The sequence below is a fragment of the Lycium barbarum genome, chromosome 9 (assembly GCF_019175385.1).
Source record: "Lycium barbarum isolate Lr01 chromosome 9, ASM1917538v2, whole genome shotgun sequence".
NCBI lineage: Eukaryota > Viridiplantae > Streptophyta > Magnoliopsida > Solanales > Solanaceae > Lycium > Lycium barbarum.
In genome coordinates, this window is record NC_083345.1 from 71,095,434 (window position 1) to 71,119,458 (window position 24,025).

The following is a 24,025-nucleotide window of genomic DNA, read 5'->3' on the forward strand; positions in this document are numbered from 1 at the left end:
CAGATGATATAACCTTGTCTGCTTCTATTCTTTTGTGTACAGTATATGTAGCAGCCTAGCTGGCTTGCACTGTTCTTCCGCATGTTGAGTATATATATGCAGATTGTACGGAGTTCTGATGTTTCCCTCTTTATGAAATTAGTTATGTCATTTATGGGCCTTTGATGTTCAGTATGATTCAGATATGAGTGTCACACCCTAACCTTATTAGAGTGTGATGGGAACCCGACCCCATATTCGGAGCCGAGCGAACCCTCAGACTCTGATTACATACTTACTCGTTTCAGATTTTCAAATCTAATCACATGAAACATATGGTAAGACTTTCAGAAACTTTCTTTCTATTGTTCACAAATCAAACAAAATCTGTAGACATACGGAATCTGTAACATATCACAAAATATCACATCGGCTGATGAAGCCGCTTACAAACTGATGTTCTGTACCCACGATTCTGTCTGCAAAGTCTCTAACACAAATCAGAAATCGCAACTTATATACGCTCTAACTCGGCGACACTCCGGAAGAAAGTGGAGCACGCCAATCCCGCTGACACACCTCCTAGCAAAGTCTTCTGCTCATCTGAGTGTACCTGCATGGCATGAAACGCAGCCCCCGAAGAAGAGGGGGTCAGTACGGAATATGTACTGAGTATGTAAAGCATGGGATAAAATAAACAGAATCACAAGCGAAACAAATAGTACAAAAGATTAGTACAGTAGTAAGTGTGATAAGAAAATTAATAAAAACAACTTACTGGAAACACAGACCATGCATGCCAAGAACGGTATCCAGTCCCTTGCGGGACCCGGGGAAAAACGTGACGCCGCCCTGCCTTCGGCGCCACTCACATCTAACTCCAGAAGTTTTACTCCGTAATCTCCGTCACAAATCATAATATCATATCATAATAACATATCATATGTGGTTCGACGAACCATAACACATCATAACACCAAAACACATCTAACTTCAGAATACATATATGGCACCCGGCCCTCAACAGAGAACCCGGCGAACCATCCGCACGATACATACTGGCCCGGGACTCGGCGAAGGAAACGATAACATATGAACGAGCAGAGTAGTGAGAAACTAAATGCACATAAATCAAGACTCGATGGAATAATCGAACGTGCCATCAGAATATTCGTGGCAGATTACTCATAACAGAATACTTATATCAAAATACTTATATCAGAATACTTATGTCAGAATACTTGTATGAGAATACGTATATCAGAATACTTGTATCAGAATACTTGTATCAGAATACGTATATCAGAATACTTATATCAGAATTCTTGTATCCGAATACTTGTATCAGAATACTTATGTCATTACTCAATCGTATAACATCTCGATTATATCAGACAGACTTATATTAGAAGTGAATCAGAATCACAGGCAGACTCAGGAACATATTAATTAGAACTCCAGAAATCATAGAGACATATAAAAAAAGGGTGAGCACGAATCATGAACCAACTCGGAATCACAGAATAGAGTAGCCTCAAGATGTATACCATATCATACCTTATTTGGCTCTAGGACATGCCAAAAGAAAGAAAGGGTAAGCCTTACATACCTGTTCCACGACCAACTAGCTACGCTTATTTGTTCAACTTGTTGATCTTTTTCCTTCAACTTCTTCACTTGACCAAGGTGCGGAAACGATGAAACGGATGACTTACCGCCCCAAACAACTATACAACGTTGTAGAGGACCCTTGAATTAGTAGGAATACGTGAAGAAAATAATTTTTGGAACAAGATTTCAAAGACCTAATTTGACAAGGTCTTGGCCGAATGGCCCTTCAAGTTTTCTCCTTCTTCTTGTCTTTCTTCCTCTAAATTTTTCTAGAGTTTTTTTATGGAATTTATGACTAATATATCTTATATATATATGCATATTTCACCCAAGTGGGATATGGCCCACACACCACATGCATGTCACATGGCCTCTCTCTTGAATTTTCTAGAGAATTTTTGTTTCATGAAATTTATTTATTTATTTTTCTTTCCCAATTCCAAATTTGCCCTCGGCCTTCCACAAAATTACGATGAGCCACTTTGTGAATTTCCCTTTTTACCCTTGGCCTTTTTCAATATTTCCACATTAGTAATATACATAAATAATATTCACCAACAACTTATTTACTAAAATAATTTTGGAAACGGTCCTGCCTTTAACTTCCCGCAATTGTCCCGGATTATCCGAACGTACGAAATACGGGCTATAACATCCTCCCCCCCTTTAGAGCATTCGTCCTCGAATGTTCAAATGACCTCGTGGGGTGTCATAATACTTCGGGAGGGTCCCTTTTATAGTTGCCCTTTCCTTCATGCCCGTTTCTTTTCTGCCACATTATCTTCTTTATAATCAAACTCCTTGGTCTTCACATAATTTCTCCCTCCGTGTCATAGGTTTTCTAACCCACTGTACCAAGTTAGTATCTTTGTCCTTCCCGGATCACCTCTTCTCTGTTACTGTTTTGTCATAGTACCTTAACAAGAGCCATGCATTTGGCACGCATTCTCCACTTAATGATTCAATATGACCACGGGTCGTTCCTTACTCTTATTTTACCTATAGTATTGCAGTCTCGGTCATCATGCTATCGATTTTCGTCGGCTTTTGGTGTTCTCCTTTCCTCGCTCCCTATTTCTTTACATCTTTGTTACTATTCGCTCTTTAATCCTTCATTCCATATATATATATATATATATATATATATATCCAAACGTATATACATAATGTTTCTTTACCATTATCATTCATCGCAGTCCAGCTATCCTTATGGTAACTTATGATCCGAGTTCATTTAGATTCTCAGTTCGCAGCATCTTCGGGTCCTTACTACAACTTTTCCTTATTTTCTTGCCTCACATTTCCCGACACAAGTATACTTATCTTTGGTTTCTCATATTTGGCGCTCGTTCCGTCCATCGTTATTTCTTGTTGGCTCTTCGGTGGAGATTTTCTATATATATATCCATAGTGTACATTCCCATGCTCCGTATCATTAATGGTACCCAACGAGCCTTTCTTGCTCCTCCACAAATGCTACATTCTTTCTTTCTTCCAAAAATTTCCAAACCAGCGTTCGTAGGTGATTCTATTACAATACGCGTTATCGTCCGAAATGTCCTCTGAGTCTTATCATCCTTCTCCACTATTCTTTGTGCACTTAGCTTGTAGAGCTTCCTTGCTCTCTTTGTTACCCTTTGAAATATAGCACTGCGTACTTAGGTACGACGCCAGTTTACCTGATAGGAGGAATTCAATTCATGGCATAAACATGTCATAATTCATGTTGGCAAGAAGCATTCTCTTAAGGTATCTTTCATTCCTTCCCCTGGTATGCCGTTATGTTTTGAATTCCGGCCCCGGGTTAATGGATTTCCTTTTCTGGGCTTGAAAATGTTGCGGTTCCCTTTTAAGTCTGCATGATATGGTCTCCCCCCCCCCCCCCCCCCCCCCCCCCCCCCCCTTTAAGGAGCTCCTTATACACCAACAGTCCTTTTGTGGGGTCTTCGTTTATAGTTTACTTACTCGTAATTCTTCTTAACTATGCGCTCGTATCGTAGTTGCGCGTCCATGTTCTTCGAGCGCCCAATCGCTTTTGCCCTTGGCATAAAATCCTTATAGTCTAGACTGCCCCTATCCTTGCTCATCGAATCCTTAATTATATTCATGACGCTATAACCGAGCGGTCTCCTACGTACATTCCTTACATTTCATTTCCATCTCTTCTAAGATCAAATCTCTCAGATCTCGCATAAATTTTCATTCCTTATCATAAATTTCCAAATCAACAACGCTAGCCCATTACCCTTATTATTTCCTTGGCGTGTAATCGGGTTCCTATTGCTAACTCATTACGGTATCCTTTTTACGCTTATAGTTAAAGGTTTCCAATTGCCCTGTGCCTAAACGCTCTCCTCTTCCTTTGACCAAACCATTGTATATTTTTCCTACTTTCGTCCTTAACCTTCCTTATGTTCTTTCCTCCTTGGACCCTTTTCTTCTTTTCCCATTTGTGGCATCGGCCTTGAAGTTCATGAAATTTTACCTTAAACGTGCAATTCTATTTCACTCTTAAGTCATCTTCTCAGAAAGACACTTCCATATCTGGGGCAACCACATTAATAAGGTCGCACATCTGTTCCTTTACATACCTTTTAAGGACCTAATCTCCTAACATCATCGCCATGCCTAATCATTCTTTTCTTGCTTCATATCTCCGTCATCGTCACTATTCTTTTCGCCTTACTTATTGAAATTAATTTCTCGAACCTCACACATTCCTCTCTTGTTCCCCATTACCACACTTTATTCTTCTTACGTGCCTACCTTCGAGTTTCATCCACGTAGTCTCATGCTTTATCAGCAATTTCTCTCGGGCTTCCCTTACCGGGATTTCTTACCTTTCACCTTTTTCCGACATTTTGGTCTCTTTGCCTTCCATTTACTCACTTTCTCTCTTTCTCAAATATCACTATATTGGAATTTTTCAATCTTAACCTATAGAGAGAATAGCATCAGCCTACCTTATAACATTGTGTCGTTTATTCTTGTTATCACTTAAACTTCGATACCCTTACTCAATTGGTGCCTTCTTTACCGTAGCGCCGGTTGCTGGGACGCACATGTCCACCGGTACAAGCATATGTGGGATATCTTACGCATTCATATATATATTTAGATAGTTACTATCAACTAGTCCACGAAATATTTCCAAACACTATTCAAGCCTATCCTAATTCCAGAGCTGTAATACACCCCCTGTCTTTTCACCAACCCAATCTGCCTCGTTCTACGCGACCTCTTATGATCTCCAACCGTCCCGTATACTCTAGTTTCCTTTAGGTCATTCTAACTTTTCATTTGTCTCTTGGATCTACACTTTGTGAAAATTTTCAGCATACTTCCCAGGGGGGTCACCCATCCTCCCACCTTAGCACGCTTAACCTCGAAACTTCGATGGATCTGGTGCTTTAATACTGATATAATCGCGTCCGCTTTCTCATGTGACCTTTATTACATGATTTGGGGCTAGTCAAGGCCTTACAGATTCTGGGACACTCTCGTAACACGTCTTTTCTTCTACAATTATCATTTTACCCTTTTCGACCCTCAATGTTCACCTTTCACTTTCGTGTGTAACTACCTTTCGTCCTAGGTTTCCAGATTCCTAATGGTAACAAATATACCTTCGTCGCCATTACTTCATAAATGCCCGGGTATCAGTCCGTTCGAATTCCTACCCACCGCTTTTACACAATAACCTGCAGCAAAATTTATTGTCGACTTTCTGAATCCTCCATCAGACCTTGTTCCTTTCATACCATCCCCCTGTACACAACAAATATCAATAGTGCCTTACAGAACATACGGCTATATCACATTCTAGCCATCCGGAACTGCCAATTTCAGGTAACAGGTCAAATATATCAGGACCTACCTCGGTAACATTTCCATACCGTCAATTACCTTCTTCCGTCGTATGTAAGGCTTACATGAGAAATCTCATTTCCTATGGCTTGGCTCTATCGCACGATCTAAGACAGAAAGAAGGTCGAAAATCCCTAGATGCCCTGTAGCCTCCTGTTTATAAATGTGGCCGGCTTCACACCATAAACAGGACTCTACTGGACACGACTTTGCAGACAACCCCACGGACAGACCTACTCTGATACCACTTTGTCACACCCTAACCTTATTAGGGTGTGATGGGCACCCGACCCCATATTCGGAGTCGAGCGAACCCTCAGACTCTGATTACATACTTACTCGTTTCAGATTTTCAAATCAAATCACATGAAACATATGGTAAGACTTTTAGAAACTTTCTTTCTATTGTTCACAAATCAAACAAAATCTGTAGACATACGGAATCTGTAACATATCACAAAATATCACATCGGCTGATGAAGCCGCTTACAAACTGATGTTCTGTACCCACGATTCTGTCTGCAAAGTCTCTAACACAAATCAGAAATCGCAACTTATATACGCTCTAACTCGGCGACACTCCGGAAGAAAGTGGAGCACGCCAATCCCGCTGACACACCTCCTAGCAAAGTCTTCTGCTCATCTGAGTATACCTGCATGGCATGAAACGCAGCCCCCGAAGAAGAGGGGGTCAGTACGGAATATGTACTGAGTATGTAAAGCATGGGATAAAATAAACAGAATCACAAGCGAAACAAATAGTACAAAAGATTAGTACAGTAGTAAGTGCGATATGCAAATTAATAAAAACAACTTACTGGAAACACAGACCATGCATGCCAAGAACGGTATCCAGTCCCTTGCGGGACCCGGGGAAAAACGTGACGCCGCCTTGCCTTCGGCGCCACTCACATCTAACTCCAGAAGTTTTACTTCGTAATCTCCGTCACAAATCATAATATCATATCATAATAACATATCATATGTGGTTCGGCGAACCATAACACCAAAACACATCTAACTTCAGAATACATATATGGCACCTGGCCCTCAACGGAGAACCCGGCGAACCATCCGCCCGATACATACCGGCCCGGGACTCGGCGAAGGAAATCATAACATATGCACGAGCAGAGTAGTGAGAAACTAAATGCACATAAATCAAGACTCGATGGAATAATCGAACGTGCCATTAGAATATTCGTGGCAGATTACTCATAACAGAATACTTATATCAGAATACGTATATCAGAATACTTATATCAGAATTCTTGTATCTGAATACTTGTATCAGAATACTTATGTCATTACTCAATCGTATAACATCTCGATTATATCAGACAGACTTATATTAGAAGTGAATCAGAATCACAGGCAGACTCAGGAACATATTAATTAGAACTCCAGAAATCATAAAGACATATCAAAAAGGGTGAGCACGAATCATGAACCAACTCGGAATCACAGAATAGAGTAGCCTCAAGATGTATACCATATCATACCTTATTTGGCTCTAGGACATGCCAAAAGAAAGAAAGGGTAAGTCTTACATACCTGTTCCACGACCAACTAGCTACGCTTATTTGTTCAACTTGTTGATCTTTTTCCTTCAACTTCTTCACTTGACCAAGGTGCGAAAACGTTGAAACGGATGACTTACCGCCCCAAACAAATATACCACGTTGTAGAGGGCCCTTGAATTAGTAGGAATACGTGAAGAAAATAATTTTTGGAACAAGATTTCAAAGACCTAATTTGACAAGGTCTTGGCCGAATTGCCCTTCAAGTTTTCTCCTTCTTCTTGTCTTTCTTCCTCTAAATTTTTCTAGAGTTTTTTATGGAATTTATGACTAATATATCTTATATATATATATATGCATATTTCACCCAAGTGGGATATGGCCCACACACCACATGCATGTCACATGGCCTCTCTCATGAATTTTCTAGAGAATTTTTGTTTCATGAAATTTATTTATTTATTTTTCTTTCCCAATTCCAAATTTGCCCTCGGCCTTCCACAAAATTACCATGAGCCACTTTGTGAATTTCCCTTTTTACCCTTAGCCTTTCTCAATATTTCCACATTAGTAATATTCATAAATAATATTCACCAACAACTTGTTTACTAAAATAATTTTGGAAACGGTCCTGCCTTTAACTTCCCGCAATTGTCCCGGATTATCCGAACGTAAGAAATACGGGCTATAACAATGAGTATAGGGGTGTTTGGTCGCTAGAGGTCAGACTCCCGTCACGGCTCATCGGTTGAGTCGTGACAAAAAATTTGTTCGGCATATATAGAGGCAAATTGCTTAGCTTTTTATCGTCGTCAATGAGTCAAATAAATCAGCAAAATTCTGTTTCCGCATATAATGAAGATAATTTTTCGTGGTTGATAATACCATTGCCTTGAAAATACCATTGCCTCGCAATCACATTGACCTAATGTTTCTCCACATGGAACCTAAGGCGAGTCTGCTTAACAGTAGTAGTAAATCAAGCTCTCCAAGGAACTAGAGGACAGAATCATTTAAACTTTAAGATGACTGCACGGTCCCCTATGCGTTGAATAGATACTGAATTATTGATGCCTAGTTTTTGCATAGAAAAGGAGGCATTCCCAAATCTTTTGGACCATGAAAGGCAAAAACCTTCCTTTTTCATGTCAGAAATGAAATCCCCTTAAAACTGTTGACACAATGTTCAGACATTCTAATTATATACGTCTCGTGCAAATAGCACAAGAAGCTATGATCACATTTCTCATGAATAATAACACGGAATATCTCAGCACATCAGTAATGATGCATGGCATGGTAGTACCTAAACAGTGCATATATATCTCTACATATTCAAGTCAACTAAATCTATCAACCTCCTGAGAAACAATTATATTCAGGTGCTATTCACCGCTCCAAAAATTAGAAATTCAATCCTGAGCAGGAAAGGAGAATAATCACCTTCCGTGCACACTAGCAGGAGATCGAGCACCTTTATCGCTGTTAATATCATCATCAGCTTCAATCCCATCCACACATAGGGCATTGTTATTAACACTCACTTCAGAACTAGCATTGCTGCTTGTAGCAAGTGGAGAGTCAGATACACTCACAGTCCTGCTTCTATTAGGCCCTGATCTCACGCTGCACATAGAAGATGCAGGAATATTTGTCATCAAAGCACGCAGATTACCTGGGATGCTTCGCCTTATATCCTGTCAAAGAGGATTGTCTTAGAATTAAGCAAAACCATGACGAAACAGGCCAAGAGGGGAGAAAACTTCTAAGACTTTTAAAGCTACCAAAAAACCAACAGAACATGCTTTACAAAGTTATCAGGTGTCCTCGTCAATGTACAGAAGAGCACGTTGTCTTAATACCAAAAATATAGACAAATAGTCACTTTGTTAGAACCAGTCAACTGATTACAGTATATTACCTTCTTTTTTTCACAGTATATCACTTTTGCTGAATCGAGAAGCAAAACATGAAAGAATGTACATACCATGTGCCTAATTGCCATATCCAAGGATTTCTTTGACAATGTTCTTCCTAAGCCTGAGCTGTCAGGTGATGAAGACTTTGTAGATAAGTTACTATGTGGAGACTGTTTGTCATCCTGCTTTGGAGGAACCAGCTTCCGCATATTTATTACCCTTTCAACCATCTTATTTCCAACCACAACAGGGCTTACGTTATCATTAGCTTTAGCATGCAATCGACTCATAGCTGGGATAGGTACAGAGCTTCCACTGCTATGGATAACACCATTAGGAGGACGTCCTCTTGCTGGAGAGCATGATTGTCTTCTAATTCTTCCATTTGAAGCTGGCTCAACAGATGAAGATCTAACACTTGGCGCTCCAGGTCTACCCCTTGTGGCTGAAATTGGCCTGTCAGGTAGGGATGTCCTTAAATTGGGTGGAGCATCAGGGAAGAATCCCGGTATATCTGAAGGCTTCCATGGTCTGGACTTTACAGTGGGAGAACTAGGACATGAGACTGAAGGATTTCTAGCTGTGCTTGTAGCTGACTTAGCTGAAGATTTAACCAGGGTAGCATTTGTATTAGCTGTACTAGTTGCTGAACTTGGCCGACGTGTTGGAGTTGATACCCTTGATACAGACTTTGATCCAGGAGTAGACACCCTGGTAGTTGGTGTTGAGGACCTCGCACTAGACCTTGCAGTAGGTGATGAAGATCTTGGAGGTGCTGTGGCTTTAGCAGAAGCCAAAGTGGCACGAGAAGTAGGTGTTGCAGGCTTTGATTGTCTAGATACTGATGTCGTTGACATTGTTTTCGAGGTTGCAGTGGATGTCATTGCTTTGGATGCTGTAGTAGATGAGGGTCTAGAGGCTGTCAAAGTGGATTTAGATGTGCTTAATGTGGGTCTTCGAGCGGGAGTTGAAGGCCTTGATACACCTGAAGATGATGGTCTCCGGAGGCCTGAACTTGAAGTATTTGATACAGGAGAGGAAGCCAGCTGTCTAGATGCTATGTTGCTTCTTGACGCGGGCTCGAGCCAGGGATTTGACAACTAAATCCACAATAACAAAATGTAGAATAAAATCAGTCCCACCAAAATAACTCAGAACTGTAAAACACACTTAGATTAAGACAGTAAAGCAAGAAATTTAACAAATTCCACCTGAAATTGCACGTTTATCAGGCAAAAGTGATAGGTAAAGTAATGTATTTTCGTACATCCTAGGAACATGAACCATTAGGGCTCAAGTGATGCAACCCAATAAGGGCGAGAGGTCCTAACTTCAATCTCTACATGCTCCAAGATTCTATTAAAATTCGCAAAAGAGGCTGATTTGAGAGGTGTGCACATAGTACTCCACATGTTTACAATACAATTTCTTCAAGAATGAAATGTATCTTTCACAAAATTAAGAAAAGCAACAACTTTAAAATTAAAAGCAATTAATTCATCACTAACAGCATTTGGTTACATGCCGGAGCCACTACGTGCTTGTGTATTCAATTAAACAACCCGCCATGTCCTTTTTATCTAGTTATAGAAATTTCCTTTTCATTAGATGAATGTGGTTGTGAAAAACAACTCTGGGCTTTTAAGTTAACATTTCTCATGTTAAGAATAAAACAACTTAAATATCCACCCATAACCACAAGCCTCATTTCAGTTAGAATATATCCTTACTCTAGATTTCAATGCAGTAGGACGAGCTTTAGGAGTTCCAAGTTGACTCATTACTGTCTTCTGCGACTCCGTCTCAAGTGAAGGAAAAAGAGGAGTACCTGGAGGTGTTAAAAGCCTGAAATATAAAAATAACGCGTTATAATAGAGAACAGAGAAATATGCATAGCTAAAAAACACATGAGTAAGAGTTATTGCAACATAGAGAAATCCTATATTTTGTAGCAAATAACGCTGATCCAAGAAATACCCACTTGATCGGTTAATCTGAATATTGGAAACCACCTACCCTTTTTACAAATTCGAGTTAAACATTAGATAAATCACTATAGTCAATTTTCATAATTAAATCTGTCAAAGAACTTTTTTGATATTCATGACATTGGATATCGGTGTGTCACCGTGCTGAATAGGTGTTAAAAGCTATGTTGCTCGGACTCGGGTGCGGGTGTCGGATACGGGTATGGATCTAGAGGTCGGACTCGGCATGATCTAAATTTTAAGATTCGTGGGTACGGATACGGGTGCGGGGATTCGGCAAAAATAATTCAAAATTCTAATAATATAGCTACAAGAATATGCCTAGATTATGAGAGCTTTTTGTGGAAGCACCTACATGTAGTTTGTACCAGACATGTGATTCAATCTTCCATTCTACTAGGTGCTAGACTGCGTGCTCCGAGAAACTAGTTAAATTTTTTACATAATATTGAAGGTATGCCATCTCATGTCTTCAAATCTCTACTTTTTGTTATCTTGAGAAATCATAATCTCAAAATTGTTCTTTAATTTGGTCATGAATTTCGGTCAAAGTATCCGATCTCTATTGACCGGATCCGACACGAATTCCGTACCCAAACCCGTGTCGTGTCGTGTCGGACACGGGTACGGCGGCAAAAGTGAAGGGTCCGAGCAACATAGGTTAAAAGAGAGCATCACTAAAGATAACGAGGTAGTCACATGACATGAAATATGTCCAATTTCTTGGAATTTATCGGATTTAGCAAGGAACTAGATCCATGAAGGACATGGGCATCTATAAACCGGTGTAATGAAGCAAAGAGCCAAAAGAAGGAATCACAAAATCAATGAGTTCCTTCTTGAACTTACCAATCTGATGAAATCTAACTCCTGGACCTAGACGATATGCCCTTAGGGATATGTTAGCAGGTAATCCCTCTTACTAGTTGCCTCTCAGAGATTTTTTTTACATCATCTCATTTCCGCATAAAAGCACAACAGAATACGATAGGAAGCAAATTACCCGTATGTTGCTCGGACCCTTCACTTTTGCCGCCGTACCCGTGTCCGACACGACACGACATGACACGGGTTTGGGTACGGAATTCGTGTCGGATCCGGTCAATAGAGATCGGATACTTTGACCGAAATTCATGACCAAATTAAAGAAAATTTTTGAGATTATGATTTCTCAAGATAACAAAAAGTAGAGATTTGAAGACATGAGATGGCATACCTTCAATATTATGTAGAAAATTTAACTAGTTTCTCGGAGCACGCAGTCTAGCACCTAGTAGAATGGAAGATTGAATCACATTTCTAGTACAAACTACATGTAGGTGCTTCCACAAAAAGCTCTCATAATCTAGGCATATTCTTGTAGCTATATTATTAGAATTTTGAATTATTTTTGCCGAATCCCCGCACCCGTATCCGTACCCGGATCCGTACCCACGAATCTTAAAATTTAGATCATGCCGAGTCCGACCTCTAGATCCATACCCGTATCCGACACCCGCACCCGAGTCCGAGCAACATACCCCTATAGGAAATATTATCTATTTGGAATCAAAGTTAGCTGTTATTAACATATTTACGTTAGGCTCAATGGTTGACAAAAGTCTCTTAAGTTTGGTTAGAGATTGTGTGACAGTGTAGAAAGAGGTGTCAGATGTAGATCACTCATACTTTTAGAGAAACCCTTATTTGTCCTAAAAGACAAATTCTCAAGTAGTGGTATGAATCGGACAAGAATGAGGAGAATGCATACCGAGTATCGACTCATAAAATACTGGTATTTCTCCTTTATAATTAACCACTAAAGTGAAATCTGAATCGTCATAAATTTCTGTATTCTCAGCTCGTAACAAGAGTTCACATTAAGTTCATATGAGCACTGGAGATACTTCCAGAAAGCACAGACACCAAAACTTAGGTTGTGTATATATATTCTCAATCTGACACACTCCAAACACCTACTCCTGATATTTTTTAGGTTCTCTAATATTTGAGAGTCCTATAGATCTGTTGGAATCGTCAGAACACTTCCTAATTTTATGCTTCTTTCTTCAGGATACTGAACAGATCTTAACAGAATTAACAGGAACTTCAAATAAAAGAAACTGAAGATAAGGGAAGATATGTATCCCTTTCGTTCAACAAAACAAATCCCTAAATCGAAGGAAAAGTAGAGTAAACTTCATACATAATCCTCTTATGCTTATTAGCAGTATGAACTACATCTGATGTCTTTTAAGCTATATCATGAAGTTGACTTAAATCTGCCATTTATCCCTTTTTTCGAAAGGTTAAATCTGTTGTTTATCATATTGGAACTTACCAAATTGCTTACATATATTTATATACACTTGAGTTATTCGTAATGTTTCCTTTCCTCAAAGATTAAGACTAACTAAAAATAACTATACATTTATGATTGTACTATATTTCTTATCCTACTTTTTTGTATTCCTCTCATACTTCCTGTTACTTTTATGAATATTCTATTTACAGTACTTCCTGGCATTGATATTTCCAATTGTCAGTTCACTTAAATTAATCTCTCTACCTAAGACAATTTGAGCAAGTGTATCTCGCATTTGTCAAAGGCTTTTATTGTATGAGAAGAAAGTGAGGCATCGACATGTAGGGAATAGAATTTTTTATTTACAAAAAGATGAAATGTAGGTGACATGACACTGGAAATCAGTTTTAAGTAGCTAAAAAGATAGTACAAACTAAGGAACAAAAGTAGTACTAACAATTAGCACACTCTTCGAAAACAAAACAAAAGAATCACAAATTACCAGTCATAGTCATTTTTATCATTGTCAGCACTGAGGAAATCATCAGCACCAGTCTTCCTCATTGGAGTTGCTGATGCAAAGTCAAAAATAGGAGAACTACCTCTTTTAGCTCCTACAAGGAAAATATAATAAGTTACAATACTCTCATAGAACCTCAACCTCCCTCTAATGAATCAACTAGTGAAAGGAATGACAAATTGCTCAAAGTATCTTACCATCTTAAGCAAACAAACATGTGCCTAAACAACTAAAAAAACGTAAACATTGTTTTGTTTAATAAATATGAGTAATCTTATTTCTTATCAAAAAAATATAACATCCTTCATATAGAAGTTGAGTCTAACAAATGATGGACAAATCCACCCATCCTAAAAATCGAAAAGGCAATATAGTAATGAAGAAGAAAACAGTAAGTTTCATGAGAAAAATAACGAAGAAAACGGGAAAAGACACAAAAGGGAAAACTATGCTCTATGTCCATTTTTGAAAATATCTACGCCGCGTAGCCCATACTTTGAGTTTGTTACCCGATTTAGCTCATATCTGTGTATAAACAGCTTTTATACACTTTGTACAAGGTTATAATTGGGCTATGGGGGTAATAATTTTCAAAAGCTGTATATTTTTGAAAATTTCCAAAAAAAAAAAAAAAAAAAAAAGAAGGCATGAAAAGGTAGGTACCAAGGGGAGCATCAAATTCATGGGAGTTGTGAAGAAGAAGAAGATCATTTCTTTCCCTTTCCCTTTTTCGCATTTCTAGAAACAATGTTAGCTCTTCCTCTTTATCCTTCATGACAAAGCTCCTTAGACTCCCCATGTTTTGTTGCCTCTGCCTCTCTCCTAAACCCTCAAATCCATCATTAACCACAAATTTCCCCTCTTCAAAACCCTAGTATTTTTCTTCTTTAAGGAAAATTAGAAACTGCTCTCTCAGCTAGGAGAAAAGAATAGTAGAGGTAGCTTTGTATCTTCTCAAAATCAAAATATGTAGCCACAAATCGGACACTGGGGTTCACTACTCCTCCATTTCTAACAAAAACTAAGCTCAGAATGAAGCTGCATTTTCATATATTTGCATCTTCAACCAGCACCAGAAATGTCAAAACTTAAATATACAAATATTATCACAAGTATTTGGCAATAAGTTCTACGTAAAAAAACGTAGACACAGAAAATAGTGAGACAGCTTCAAGAAACCGGCATTATTGAGAAAGCCTGAAGTTAACAATGTAGAGAGAGAGAAGATCAAAGGAACGATTTCTAGAAAGGAGAGAGAGAGTTGAATGGAAGCAGTGTGATGTACGGGTGGGATGGTATGGTATTTGAAACTTCGGTTCGGTAATTTCGTTATTCGGTTTTTAAAAATACGATACCATTATCATACTAAATTAATTCGGTAGGATTCGATATTTTTAAGTTCGGTTTCGGTATTTCACGGTACGGTAATTCGGTAATTATAGTTTATTTGACTTCGACTTATGTATATACTCATGTAATAAAGGATTATGACTTCGAGATTTCTCAATTATATTAAACTAACAAAATACACAAATAGACGTATTTAAAAGAAAGTACAAGTAATTTTCTTCGTTAATCAATTGCACAACGGACATTTGAATCACGATAGAGTAGTCAAAGTTTCAAAGTCTAAACAACATTAGCCAAAATTAAGCATAATCTTCGGTCCTAAACAATTTTACATTAAAAATTTCATTCAGCAGTAGCAGTAGAGAGAATAGGCCATTTCCACCATTTCAAGTCTTAATGTATTGAAAAAATAGGAGAGATAAATTAAAGGCTGCTTCTAGGCCTCAGCATATTTGAAAGACTAAAAACATGAAAATATTGGATAAAAAGTTAGCTTTGATGGTATAATTTTCTATTAGATACAAATTGGCATTAAATGAGATGTGATGTAATTTTTTATACGAAAACTAGTCTATATATTTAGCAGTAGTAAATATAATATATATGGATTGTATATATGTAGTATAAACTTCGGTATGGTATACGGTATTTCGGTATCAATTTTATAAATATCAAATACCATACCGAATACCAAAGAAAATTTAAATTCATACTAAATACCATACCAAATATCATAATACTAAAACTGTAGTATTAAAAACTTCGATATCGGTACGATATTCGGTATATAAAATACCGTGCCCACCCCTAGTGTGATGTAGGGGGTAAATTGGGGACCAAATTGGGATATCTGACAGACTTTTTTGTGCGAGGGCCCGGGGGTGAGGGGGTTGGGGGTTGTTTTGAGTACTTCTCTTGGGCGTTTACTGGTTTTTAAGATCATTTCATAAGTGAGTCACGAGTGTGTGGGGCTTAAGTTAAATGCAACTAACACACACGAACCTATACTCATGTTTTCCTCACTTGAAGTTTACGTTATCACAATGAGTAATTACGATCCCTTGCTCTTTCACTCTCCCATAATTACAAAATCGCCCCACTTCCTTTTCATTTTATGCCTAATATTATTTTAAACTCCTCAATTACCTGATTTGAAGGAAAATGATAGATATTATGGTTCATATTCCTCTTCAAATCGAAAGAGCTTGACATGCTAGTGGGTGCAAAAAGGTTCTCATCAACAAAATTTTTAATGTATTTCAATTTCAAAACGCTAATAGAAATTGTAATTCATATTAGCGAATTCAATTTTGTCAATTCTGCTGATTTTCGTTATTAGAATTTCATCCAATGAATTATCAGATAGCCCAACCAAAAAGGAAAACACAGGTGTGGCTGCAGCAAAAAGAAATGACTCAACTTTAAGTTATTGACCTCAAGTATACCTTACGGCCAAAATAAAGACAAGTTATAACCCATTTATCACAAAGAATTAGGGCATCAGATTCTTTAAGGGTTGAGCCCCTTTTCTTGTTTTCTTCCATTTTGAGATTCATTGCCTTTTCTGGTGAACTTAATGCTGGAGAACCGACGTCGGCGACCACAACGGCGCCACGCTGCTCCGGCAAAGTCCAACGCTGGAGAACTGACACCGACGACCACAACGCCACTACACTGCTGTTACGGTGCACTTTTACGCCAGGCATAAAAGCTACTTCATAATTGTGGACTATTTTTTAATTTATTATTTTTTAAAGTCACCACCTATTTATTAATGGAAATTAGGAAAAACCAATCTTAAGGTTATTAAGAAAAATCTTTTAGTATCAGAGTTCGGGTAAGGATTCAGGTGATTCCCCGGGTAAGATGTTTGGCAGCCCGGTACTAAAAATCCGCAGAATGTGGTTGACCTTCGGTTTTAAGAGTGTGGCTTTAGTAAATATTTGCTTAAAAGATGTGTTTAAAAGATGTATATATATATATATATAATCATGGCATATCAAAACGGTTTCATGGGAGTAAAGCCCTTTTATTTGTTTTTAAAAGAGTTGAGTCTTTTTCGGAAATGCAAATAATGATTTAATTAGTTTATTTCACTTTTCGGACCAAAACACACTTAAGAGATTTCCCTTTAGTAGAACTCTACTTGGCTTGGTCCGAAATGTTATAATACACTTATCTTTATAAGTTTTGAAAATGCACAGGTGTATTTCCTTGGTTCAATATGCAATAAATATATATAAGATTTGACAAAAACTTATTCATTTTGCAAATGATATCTTTTTGAAATAAAGTCATATATTTTCCCCTTCTTGGTATATACGTCAACCACATTCTTGGTCTAAATCCCTTTCGTAAAGTTGAACGGAAACTGAATTTCCTTTGTTCATTTTGTCTTATGCGGGCCAAAGCCCAAAACTGCTTTGGAAAACAACTTAAACCATTTGTAATCTTCTTTCAAATAAACCTTCTTTTGAAATAGATTTCTTCTTTAAATTCTTTTTCAAAAATTTCCCAAGTTAACAAACAAGTTGATTTTTCTCAAAATGTACTACTGTTTTCCGTTTTCTGTTTTTATGTAAAAAGAGAAAAATATTTCTTTCTTTTATCACATTTATCTTTATTTTAAGAGAAAAATGATTCTTTATGTTTTGTTAGGTCCGAATAAAAAATATGAAGGGGTTTCTATTCCTTGAAGCGATATCAACATCGTTTGCCTAATCCTATTTCATCTAGATTCTAATTAAGGATCTCAATAATATACAAGCATTTTGTACATACAAATATTCATAAAAAATGATGATAAAGAAATAAAGCAAATGGGTTGGTGGGTTTCCTAAGCCCACCAACTAATATGTTAATCATTTTCACCCATGGTTGGACCTTCAATTCTGTGTTTGGACTCGATCTATGAAATTGGCCCAACGGAAGTGCTTCAATGCAAATTTGGGCCATCGGGCCCACACGATATGTTTCATGCCAAAGAGAAGGGAAAAGGAGAAATACGGTTATAAGGCATCTATACTTAACAAACTAAAGTAAAGAAACGTAACAAGCTGCACTTAATCGCATTTAGAATGAAGTAAGAACTATCGCATATTAAAAGCTATGTGTTATAACACACAGTTAAGGCCACAAAATAAGAATAATTATAACAGGCACAAACAGAATCAAAGCTCAAATAAATAACAGTCCAACAAGCCCAAGTATCATGTTTTCACGCGAGGATAACATTATGGGCTTCAGGCCCAACATACTTGTACAAAAGGAAAAATGAAAAGAAGTAAAAAGGTTCAGCCCAACAGTACAAACACAAAACAGTACATATGCCATGATATACCTGGTGTATACGCGATATACACCCTTTGTATACCAAGGATTACCCAAAGTTATATGTTCTATATACCCAACAATATATCCTGCTATACGCATCCAAAGGGGGGGGGGGGGGGGGGGGAGAGTTTTGAACTAAAAAAAGGCTTCGTTTATTCATACTAAAACTTCTGATATACAGTAGGTATACAAGATATCACTTAGAACTATCCATAAGCACACAAAACCATCACACAGAGGAGACATCATCTCTTGCATGAATTTCTATCAAATCACACTCATACCAGATTATGATCAAGACATAATCAAAATCTCAAGTAATGGACAGTCTAAAGCAAATTCAAGGTTTATCCCAGTGCACAACCAAAGAACAGAAGGGTAGCAAAGGGAAGCAATTCATACTTAGATTGCATGCAATAACCACACAAGAGAGATTTACATGAGTTGTTTAAGTTAGGATTCCACATATATGTCATGATCCATTTCACAGATCATGATGGCACCTATACTATCCCCCGGTAGGCGGACCATCCCCAAAATCTTTAACTATTTTATAAATAAGCGGAAGTAAACACGATAAAAAAATACCACCTAACAATATTTATACATATAATACTGTCACGACCCAACCAGAGGGCCATGACGGGTACCCGGAGCTAACCTACCGAGCACCTCTTAGCATACTTCTCGTTATCATTCTAGGTGGACCATAAAAGATAGCTTATAAATATTAAAATCTAAAAGGGCATGAATCCGCAATGATAATAGCTCTCTATATGAACATCATCAACTAAGCCAATGTACATGCACCGGTAAGGTTATGAGACGTCTAACTATACACATCTGTCTACGAGCCTCTATATAGAGTACAAGAAATCATAAGGACGGGACAGGACCCCGCCGTGCCCAAATAAGTACACAAAAGGGAAATACCAATAGACTGCGCCTCCGAAGTAAGTGGAGCGCTCCTGAGACTCCACTGATGGATCACCTAGGGGTCTGATCCGTCTCCCTGCCTACCTGCGGGCATGAACGCAGCGTCCATAAGAAAAGGGTGTTAGTACGAATAATGTACTGAGTATGTAAGACATGAATAACAACATAGTAAAGATATAAGGAGCATGAGACAAAAGACATAACCTGTACATCTGATTGCCTCTTAAGGCGGATATCATGCATGCTTAACTTTCCTTTTCAAAACAACATCTTATACATACATACATACATATATATATATATAGTATAATGCCCGACCATATAGGTGCGGTGTGATCATCATATGTATAATATACTGCCTGACAATATAGGCACAGTGTTATTATCATTATCCCGCGTCCGAGATGATATCATAAGCTGCCCACTGTAGTGGTGTGTATATCTATATGTCTGCCCGGCCCGCTATAGCACGGCGCGGTGTGAGAAAATACTTACATATGTAATAAGTATGCATGAGAGCCCAAATGAAACGTTACTACTCTATTGGAATGATGTAAGGTCGGTAAACCTCCGAGTTCTATTATGGAATCATCATCATCGCTATATCTTACCTTGGAAGAACAACTATTATAAGATGAGATCAACAACAATGGATACAATAGATAATCATGTGACAAGCTCCATAGTATCATGAGAACATTAAGAACTTTAAGTTTTGGCATCTCTAGAGTTGAACTCATTATCACAATTGCTATTATTATCATCAATATCATGAGAATCATGAAAATTATGAGCTTCTAGTATTTCTAGGAATGGGAATATTGTGGATATCATGTATAGGTTCACAACTAGGGAATCATGCCTTTAGAAAGAAAGGGTTATCCTTACATACCTTTACATCTCCTTAATTACTAAACATTTTCCTCCAAAGCCCACAAAATCTACATTCAAGAGGGTTCATACTATGGTTAAGTCTTGAAAACATTCTTAAGTTCAAACTAGCATAATTGACAAGCTAATGAAATTTGGGCAGCACTTCCCCTGTTTTATCAACTTCCACCATATCATAAAACAGCTCCCAAACAACAATAACAACATCCACAATATCATTATCAAGAGGTTATATCCAATTTAATCTCAAATTTATCCAAAATCCCTTATTAGGTTCATCTCATAGTCATCTTCTTCACCCCATCACTCTATGACATCTCCACTTTAATCTTTTCCTTTCCAAGAGTCACTAAACCTTTATATCAACTCAATCATGTAAATAATAGGAAGAAAATACCTTATTATAGAAGAAATTCACCTTCCTCAACTCCTCTCAAAACCAAGTTCATCACAACTTTGAAAGGAAGCAAGAACCATCACCTTTCATGGATTTATCTTGAGATGTTGATGTTTGATCTTCTCTCTTGATGATATGAAAAGGTTTAGAACAATGGGGAACCTTCAAGAACTCTCAAGAAACTTCTTTTAATATGGAGAAACAAGTGTGGGAAGTTAATATGAAAAATGGGGTCTTTTGGGGTTTAAAAAGGTGACCAATTCGCCCCACCACTCCATGTTGCGGTGAGTATGCGGCCCAACATACTGAGTATGCGGTCGTATACTTCCTCCACAACATAGGGGTGGTGTTGGGCAGAAATATCACCCAAATTGGGGAGTTTACGGCCAGTATGCGGCCCAGTATACTGAGTATGTGGCTGTATACTGCCCCAATTTTTACGATTTCGCGAATTTGCGTTCTTTTCGATTCATTTGGCCTCCAATCCTTATGGAACCTTCTTGACATTTATATAAAACTTCATTAACCATCCAAGGGGACCTTTAGCTCCCCCTCACGACAATCCTAAGAATGTTATAACTCAAATGATACGAAATCTTCCCAAAACATGACTCAAACTCCAATTTCTCCAACAAACTTACTTCCACCGCTTCATATGACTCTGAAATCTTAAGGTATATACTTAAAATTATTAAATACCCTTCCTAACCTTATAAGTGCTTCATGTCCACTTTAGGCTTGCGTTAGTTCACTCATAATGCAAACGTCACGAAATTTTCAAGGTGTAACAAATGCGTGCGGAAATATTTAATCATTACAATCCGCAAAACCTAGTCTCACTTGTATAAAAGCTTCTAAATATAGTGCAAATCTGAAATACAAAATAGAAAACTGTCTCAAAATCTAAATAACAGAATCATAAGATAGGAAGAGATCCAGGGCTGCAGAAGTGTGTGATGTCTCAGCCTGAAAATCTCGAAATTGACCACCTCGGGATTAGCCATGAGGCCTAGTGCTGGAACAAGGATCTGCACCTAAAGAAAGTGCAGCAAGTGTAGTATGAGTACAACCACTAGTACTCGTAGGTATCATAGGCCGACAATGAAGGGAATACATATACAAAATATAAAGATCGAAGTTAAACACTCAATGCATCAGTTTAAATTAGCTTCACCAACTATGCCCAATGGAATCACATTTCACACCAAAATAGACAAGCACACATCATATAAGGAAAATAAGAGACAAATGGACATATGAGTACATGAATGCAATTCCTTGGCCTTTGTAGATCAAATTCAAGTTCATAGCTTATGGAAATCTTCATTTAGACATTTAATCGAGCAACTTGCGAGCATGAGATTATCGACTCCTTTGTAGCTTAATTTTCCCGTAAAATGCTACCATACTCTGCTTCACTACTTCTCATCTTCAATACAATCCCATCCATATCACCACAAATTCAAACAACACGTTAAAATTATACAAAACAGCCCAACAAATAAGCTAAGTTCATGAGAGTTTCATAAAAAAATAGAAGAGCTTGTTCTATGGGGGTTTTCACCAATTTCTATGATTAGTTACTTGTAAAAGATCAAAAAGATTAAGAAGAAGTTAAAATATACCTTGAAGGATAAAAACACTCCAAACTACAAGTTACTTCAAGGTGAGGTATCCTTCTGAGAAGAGAAATAGCGAGAAAATCACGATTCTATGATTTACATGTTGTTTCTTACATTGGAGTTGATTGATTAGCTCTTAAGTTTGGTTAGGATTGATGAAGGAATGTTTAAGAGAGTATATTAGGGTTTTGCTGGTCATTGGAGCTGAGGAAATGAGGCAAAAATAGTTCAAGGGGCATATATATACAGGGGCTAAAATGAAGCCAGCGACCATACTCGCTGCCTCGGTGCAGTTTGTATCCTTGGACGGAAATGCGAATATCTCTCTACTCCGATGTTGTATCGATGAACGGTTAAATGCGATGAAAACTAGACTTGTAGAACTTCGATTTGGTGGGTGGATCACCCCGTAAATCCCAGTAGATTGATAGAAAAGTTGTGCGACATCTGACCTTAAATTCCAGCAAATTTACAACCATAACTTGCTACCTTTGTCGACTTTCGTATTATAACCCATTTGACTTCATAACTTAACATACGAGTATCATATTATTTAAATACCTCATGATATTACCTTCTTAGCGTATTATCTATCTTATGATACGATGACGTATGAAAACAGGAGGTGTAACTTTCACGACCCAACCGGAGGGCCATGACGGGAAACCGGAGCTAACCTACCGAGCACCTCTTAACATACTCCTCATAATCCTATCTAGGTGAGCCGTATGGCTAACTCATAATTACCACAAGTGAAGAGACACGAGTTCCATCGAACATATGCATGTTGGTATAAACATCATCAGATATGCCCATATGTACAAGCCTATAAGGCTGCCAAAAATGATATACAAAAATATGAACTGGTAAGGTTATGGAGCATCTAACTATATACATTTGTCTACGAGCCTCTACAAGGAGTGCGTAACATCATAAAGACGGGATAGGACCCCGCCAAGCCTAAGTATGTACACAAAAGAATAGTACCAACTATACTGCAGCTCCGGATCAAATGGAGCTCTTCTATGCAATCGCTGATAAAGCAACCCAGGGGTTTGGTCCATCTCCCTGTCTACCTGCGGGCATGAACGCAGTGTCCACAAACAAAAAGGACGTCAGTACGAATAACGTACCGAGTATGTAAGGTATGAATAAGAGTATAATGAAAGAATGTGAATAGCATGAGATGAAGAGATCAAGTTATACCTCAGAGGGAAGCTGTCATGCATACTTAATCTTTCTCTAAAGAAATCATTATCATACATACATACATAATAATACCGTACTCGGCCATGTAGTCTCGGTGTCCCTCATACCCTGCCATAATAAGGCTCGGTGTTCCGCCGTACCCGACCATAACAAGGCTCGGTATTATCCGTACCCAACTACAGTGGTGTGCACAATAGGTGCCGTACCTGGCCGACTATAGCATGGCTCAGTGTGCAAAAAAAAATGCATACATATATATAAAGTATGAATGAGAGTCCAAAGGAAACATTACCGCTCCATAGGAGTGACACAAGGTCGCTAAACCTCCGATTACCATTATCACTATATCTTCTCATTAGAGTTAACTATCATATGATGCGATCAACAATGAAGAACAAGATCACTAATATCATAAGAGCATCAAGAATTATAAGCTTTAGCACTTCTAGGAATGGTGTCATCATGGAAGACATTATGAATATCATGTACATGTTCGTGACAATGGGATCATGCCTTAAGAAAGAAAGGATTAGCCTTAACATACCTTTACGTCTCCTTAATTACTTAACGTTCTCCTCCCAAGACCGAAAATCTACATT

General features: G+C 38.0%; 1 protein-coding gene across 3 annotated transcripts; it reads right to left on the reverse strand.

Moving 5' to 3' along the window:
* Positions 1-401: 401 nt before the first annotated feature.
* On the reverse strand, positions 402-14,972 carry LOC132608946 (uncharacterized). 3 transcript variants are annotated; one of them, XM_060322761.1, is made up of 6 exons: positions 14,352-14,972; positions 13,671-13,782; positions 10,627-10,741; positions 8,965-9,996; positions 8,421-8,674; positions 402-592 (listed from the first exon to the last, which is right to left on the reverse strand). In XM_060322761.1, exons 1-6 carry the CDS (start codon positions 14,485-14,487, stop codon positions 562-564), a joined length of 1,680 nt encoding a protein of 559 aa, XP_060178744.1. In that variant the 5' UTR covers positions 14,488-14,972; the 3' UTR covers positions 402-561. The 3 variants fall into 3 exon arrangements, with proteins under 3 accessions (XP_060178744.1, XP_060178743.1, XP_060178745.1); XM_060322760.1 differs by lacking the exon at positions 402-592 and adding an exon at positions 5,893-6,110; XM_060322762.1 differs by lacking the exon at positions 402-592 and having other exon boundaries at positions 8,152-8,674; positions 14,352-14,971.
* Between the last annotated feature and the right edge of the window lie 9,053 nt (positions 14,973-24,025).